The sequence below is a fragment of the Stegastes partitus genome, unplaced genomic scaffold (assembly GCF_000690725.1).
Source record: "Stegastes partitus isolate 25-593 unplaced genomic scaffold, Stegastes_partitus-1.0.2 Scaffold923, whole genome shotgun sequence".
Taxonomy (NCBI): domain Eukaryota; kingdom Metazoa; phylum Chordata; class Actinopteri; family Pomacentridae; genus Stegastes; species Stegastes partitus.
The window spans coordinates 107906-114763 of NW_007578654.1; the positions used below are offsets into that span (position 1 = coordinate 107906).

General features: G+C 45.0%; 1 protein-coding gene across 1 annotated transcript in view; it reads right to left on the reverse strand.

The window, feature by feature from the left end:
• Positions 1–5349: 5349 nt before the first annotated feature.
• The window catches only part of ubiad1 (UbiA prenyltransferase domain containing 1), a 5355-nt gene continuing 3846 nt past the window's right edge, over positions 5350–6858 (reverse strand). Inside the window, exon 3 of the mRNA XM_008293920.1 lies at positions 5350–6226. Within this exon, the coding sequence (XP_008292142.1) occupies positions 5739–6226 (488 nt within the window). The 3' untranslated portion in view covers positions 5350–5738. The remainder of the gene's footprint in view (positions 6227–6858) is intronic.

The window sequence follows — 6858 nt, forward strand, 5'->3', positions numbered from 1 at the left end:
CTTATTTTTTACATGTGTATTGCTGCCACAGAGGATGCTCCAAAATTTCATTGCTCTAACACTGGCTCGTTTAACAATTTCCCTCAGATTTACACCGAAGGGATCAATAAAGTTTTATTCTATTCTATTCTATTCTGTTCTGTTCTGTTCTGTTCTATTCTATTTTATTCTATTCTATCCTGTGAATGGCACCTACACCAGATGGAAACACTGTCAGTGAATGGTTCGACACATGAGAACTTGTTCTGGCCGCGTCTCAACCCACCAGCTGACGGAACCAGTCAGACCCACCACAACATACTGGACCGCTACCAGGAGGTTGTTTTTTTTTTCATGGCACCGAGCCCAGCTGGGACACACACACACACACACAGATTGGTATGTAGTCAGCACCACGTCGGAACCCTCGTTCGGTCAACACTGAGCAGAACCGTGCGTGGCTTTTTCAGGAAGGTGGGCTCGTGCGCAGGACTAGCTCGTCCGGTGGCGCTAGCTAGCTAACTCACGTTGACCAGCCTGTTCCGGTCCACAAACCGCTCGGGTCGCGCCGTAGCTGCTTACCGGCTCTCTGTCGGGACTGTTTACTCTGCGGTCAGACGTGGTCCCGTGTCGCTGTCCGCCACCGGCGCTGACATCGCTTGTTCAGAGCAGCGTTTGGTGCGCTGAGAGGCTCCGCCGCCGCTCGCAGCCATGACAACACGCCCATGCGTTGCGTCACCGCCGGAGCTGCCTTCACGCGCTCCTCGTAATAAACAACACGGGTCAGCTGGTCTCGCGTCACGTCCACTCGGTGCCGCTGCGCTGCTGCTGCTGGAGCTGGTGGAGCTGAGGGCCTTGTTAGGGCAGGACGGCACCAGGAACAACGTCTGGATGCTAATATATAATATTATACAGGTCACTTTATTATTTTATTTTTATTCTTATTTTTTTTATTTGTTTTATCCCCTTTTTTGCACTGTTTGGAAATTTGATTTATTTATTTCTGCTATTTCTCTCTCTCTTTATATATAGATATGTATACATTCATATATATGTATATTTTACTTCTTGTATGTTTTATTCTTTATTCTTATTTATCTTATTATTATTGTTTATTATTATTGTGGAACAGGTGCACAACGCATCTCACTGCACCTTATAACATGTATGACTGTGTTTGTGACCAATAAAAGACCTTGAATCCTTGAATCCTATAATATTATACTCAGATTTTTCTCACCTGCAATATACCCCTGACTGTGTGCAATAATAGTCATAACTGTACAATACTTATTTTGTACCTTATTTTAGTTTATTCTGTTTATCTTTTGTAGTTTTTAATTCATAGTATCTATTATTATTATTATTATTATTATTATTATTAATAATAATAATAATAATAATAATAATAATCTTTATTTGTGAGCACTTTTCAAAACAAATGTTACAAACTGCTTTTCAATAAAATAAATAAAAAAATACAATACAATAAGCGCACAGAATCACTGATAGAAGTAGAAAGCACACAAATAAAGCAGGAAGCTAAAAAACAAGAAAACAAAAACAAAAAATACCCAAACCAGCATTCCCACAAAAAAAAAAAAAAACAAAAACAAAAAATACCCAAACCAGCATTCCCACAATTGTCAGACATAACGATTAAAGAGAGATAATCAGATCAAAAGTTCTTTAAATGAGTCTGCTGCAGTTCTCCAGCTACGCACAACAGCTTCTGAGGCTCCATCTGATAATTCAAGATAGATTGAGGAAGATCAACGACCAATTAAAAATCAGCGGAAACACAGTTTGCAGCAGTAAACAGGAAGTGTAATCGTAGAATGAGTCATAGTACCTGCTCATAAGGCCGTACTTCTAAAATGATGCCAGAGTCAGCGTACGGTCACAATCTAGCTCTGAAAAACAGGTGAGCAGGTGTTTTAGACTTGGTGCAGAAGTTCTGAATTGAAATTGGAATTTCTGTCACAGACAGAAAAACACGCCGGCCTGCTGTCTGGTACAACTCTACAAGATGGAGCACTCCTAAAGAACATGAAAGAAAGCTTGGTGAATATTCAGGCCAACCATGTTTGATGTGAACCTGACCACAGTGAATGCGAAGCCCCAACAGTGATGAGATGATGTGGGGCTGCAGGAGTGCAAAACATCTTGGGGAGGTGACATTTATAGATGAAACCATGTAGATAAACTAAAACACTGGCTGTCAAGATGACTCCCGGTCACCAGACGCTTGGCAGAAGAACAGTATTCCAGCATCATAATGACCCAAAATCCCACCTAGAGTTTCAAAAAACGATCAGCAATGACAAGCATGACACCTGACTGGAATCCAACAGAACACATTTGAGGCGTTTTAAAGAGGAAGATAGAGCAACACGACCCGTCCAGCAAAGAGCAGCTGGAACCAAACAGTCTGTGCAGGATGGCAGGTGATCCTCCACGGTGAGGAGGATCATCAACAACTCTGGATCATTTGACATTTAAGTGATGTTGCACATTGTAGTCTGTAGAAAACAGGGGTGCACTTTTCTTATTCTTTGACAATAAAGCCATGAAGTATGTCACAACAAAAGCTCACATTCAGAATCTAACAGGAACGTGCATCGACAGCCTGAGTGTCTTTATGCACAAATGAAATAGTTATTTACCGTACATCACTGACAAGATGAGAGTGGCATTGGCTTCCAATTTATTTGTCTTCGGGCGATGGGTGGATATCAGAGCACAGACAACCCACAGAGATGCAGAGGGATGCAGGGTAATTATTAAGATGAAGCCCTACCAACTAAACCCAATTAAAGCATCAGAGTCTAAATGCACTCAAATACTGTAACATCCAAGAGGCTTCATCAGCTCTGACTGACCAGTTGGGAGTTCCACATACTGATATCCTTAAGGAGCCATTAACACCTGAGTTTCGGTTTCAGCTGGGGGTTTGTTGCTCCTTTGTCCCTGAGCTGAAGGTGGACTGCTGAGTCCTGTCCTGAGGAGCTGCTCTTCTGTGCTGAGCCTTGTGGAAGAGCAGCTCCTCAGGACAGGACTCAGCAGTCCACCTGCATCTCAAGGACAAAGGACACTCATTTGAAGACAATAATGTACAGATGTTGTCCAGGGAGGACAGATGGTTTGAGAGAGGAGTGAAAGAAGCCATCTATGTCCAACTGGAGAGACCATCCCTCAGCAGAGTTGGAGGTCTGAGGCATCACCTCTCACCTGTTTACAGTTCAGTCCTAAGATCTCTCCCCAGGAAGATGAACCCACATCCACACCTAGCCACAAAAACCTTTACGAACCCCACTGTGTCAGGGGGAGCATTGATGACTCACATAACGAGGGGGAGGAGCAACAAACCTCCAACTGAAACCGAAACTCAGGTGTTAATGGCTCCTTAAGGAGATCAGTATCTGGAACTCCCAACTAGTCAGTCAAAGCTGATGAAGCCTCTTGGATGAGAGGTGGAACGTCTTCAAGGAACTCAAGCAAGTCCAGTTGCTACAATTAAACTACGAGAACAACCATGAAACAAACCAGGAATACAATCAGTACTACCAATAGAGATTTTGACCTTTCAAGACAGATGTGATGCACAAGAAAGTTTTACGCCAGCTGAACGAAATATTGGTCTTCACAGGTTGTTTACTGGTCATGCACAAAGCAGCTGTCTGTTGTTGTAACCGTTGTTCAATGCTGCCCCCTGCTGACAAACTGCACACATTAACATTTGCAGCTGTGAAACGTTAAAGGTCCCACATTGGGCCACTTCTCAGCAAAATAATTAAAGTCTCACATGTCTCCACAAGGTATCTGTCAAGTTCGTCGGCTCACAATACTGTAAAGATTGTTCCATCCATCCATCATCCATACACATGGTGAAGGCAGGTTCACCTGGACAGGTAACCAGTCTATCACAGGGCTACACTTAGAGACAGACAACCAAGCACACTCACATTCACACCTACAGACAAGAGAACATGGAGACTCCACGCAGAAAGATCCCGGGTGTCCTCACCGGGACGTGAACCAGCGACCTTCTAGCTGTGAGGCGACGGTGCTAACCACCGAGCCACCATGCCCTTGTTTTATTTTATTTTCTCTTCTTGCACTGCATTCTTTGCACTACCAGCTTAGCTCTGGATCTGGGAAACGCTGTAATTCCACTGTGTGCTGTACAGCTGAATGTGGTTGAAATGACAATAAATCCTTTTTGAACTTGAACTTTTGACCATGACTGTATAATCTCTGGTTGTTGCCCTGCTCTAAACGGGCTGTTTGGCTCTCCGAAAGAAAGAAAGAAAGAAAGAAAGAAAGAAAGAAAGAGAAAGCAATGAGCTGCTGCTGTTCCTGTCCTCTCCAGGAACAACACACCACCTGCATCTGTGATTAACAATCACCATTTAAGCATCTATCAAACTCTTACAGCAGGCTGGGAGGCTCACTAGCTGTTTGAGGAACGGCAGCAGTTTCCATATCTTCACACCTTTTTATTTTATACGTCCACGTTCAGAACAACCAGACGCAGATAATGTTGTGCTTGTAGCAAAAAATGTAATTTTCAGTGAAAATAGGCGCAAAGGTCAGATACAATAAATACACTCGAAGCCTTTTCTGTATCAGAACGTGCTGCAGCAGCTCAATGTCAGCTTTTTATCGCTCCACCGACACAAAGGAAAACATCCGTGGAATGGAATGTGTGCTGCTCTTTTAGTTTGCAAGTTCCAGTCTGATAAAAACTCTGCAATTCATATTCTAAGCTGAGGTGTTGCTTTATCTCTGTAGGCTACATAGAGAGGAAGCTGAAACAAGCTGCCAGCATCCTGGTGGAGAGCATCCTGCATCTCCACATGGTTCTCCAGCTGCAGTGTGTCGGACAGAAAAGCCCTGCAGAGGATAGTTAGAGGAGCAGAGAGGGGCATCAGAGTTTCCCTCACCTCTGTCCAAGAACTTCTCCAGAGCAGGAGCAGGACCCTGAACACTGTCAGGGACTCCTCACAGCCTCTCCATGAACTGCTGCCGTCAGGAGCATTAAAGGAAGAACCTCCAGACTGATGCTGCTGATCCAGATGTGCACACACTGCTTTATTGGATCCTGAAGAGACACTCTCTCATCCTGCCTGGACTCCTGTGCATGTACAGCAACATGACAATAAACTGGATTTGATATTTTCTCTCAGATGAAGCCTCCGTGTCAGAACGTTTTCATGATCTGAAACCTTTCTTAGTGATGTTGCAGCCCTGTTCATTAACCTGTCATCAAGCCAACTCTTTGCTTTACGTTCCCTGCCACATGTACGATCATATTTGTGCAGAAGGGGAAACTTTCTTGGCTTCGACCCGGAAAGAAGACGTGGCACATCAGCGTGGTAGGTTTTATTACAATTAAATGAAATCCTACTGGGCTCTCCAAAAAGACCATCACGATGAGCAAATGAACAGCATGTACCATACAGACAGTACAACGATGAGAACAACAGTTTATTCATGTTTCCCAGGTGTCAGTGTTGCAGGTCTACCGTCCATCGCTCGGCTCTACAGCACTGCTGCCCGACACCAGCAGCAGGTTTAATACTGACTGTGCCTTCAGCGTCACAGAGGGGGAACTAAACTAAATCTTTGTTCAACTTATAAATTAAACAATAAATTAAAGCCAGTAAAAGCCTGTAGACAGAGTCGTACAAATACAAAGAGGTACATAAACTAGTCTGCGTTAAAACAACAAAATCTGAAATGTCAGCGCTAACGAATCACAGTGACGGCAAGCTGCCAGGAGGCGCCAGGATGATCCCGAACACGTAGAAGAGTCCCATGAGGAGGTTGAGCTTGGCCGTTTTCTGGGGGATCTTGGCGTAGCATCGGCTCCGGAACTGCTTCTCCAGGGGGAAGGCCATGGGCAGCGTGAGCAGAGGCAGCGCCATGCTGATGGTGTACCGGGTGGCGAGGATGCAGAAGAGCACGTAGGGGACGAAGAGCAGCAGGTTGTAGAGGACGTACGACAGCGTGGGCCCCACCAGGATGGCCAGGGTGACGATGCCGGCCTGCTTGTCAGAGTCCATGTCTCTGGTGTTGTTGCTGTGGAGGATGGCTTCTGTGTTGAGGGCCAGCGGGACGGCGTACACCAGCGGCAGCACGGAGAGGTAGCCGACCTGCACGGCGTGGGCAAACATGACCGCCAGAGGGCCGAAGGTGATGAGGATTACCACGTCTCCCAGGGCTACGTACTTGAGACCGATGCCTGGGGAAGAGAGCAGAGAGGAATCCACGTTTAGCTTTGTGATTTCAACAGAGCTGCAGCTTCGGTGGAATATCACAGCAGGTTAGAATCACATTACCATTAAGTTCAGGGTCTCAAACTTTTCATTAGACCCTGAACAGACGTTGAAGCTTCACACGGCACAGTTTGCAGGGTTTCTGCTTACATACGTGTCGTCTTAAAGCTCACACTGAGATGACAACAATCCACACTACTCTCTCAGATTTACCAAAAACAGTCTGGACCACAGATGACAGCTGCACAACTATGTCTGTAGGCCAAATGGTGCCATTTATGACAAGTAAAACAAGCTTTGAGTGTAGCTGGTGATGTCAGAGTTCAATATGTAATAAAACTGCACTTTATAATATCAGGAAAACAGAAAAGACCTGCCCGTCCGTTTAAATGCCGATGGGAAAGTATGCTCTGTGAATTTCACCTCATGAAGAAATGTAACACGTCAGTGGCAGGTTTGGGTAAAGCGCTGCCTTGAAGGGCCGGTTTACCCGAATCCCAACAAACATGAGACTGTAGGGACGGTTATTCTATGTGTGCAGGTCTCCAGACAACTTTCTCTAAAATATCTGCTACATGAGACACTCTGTGCTGCAGAG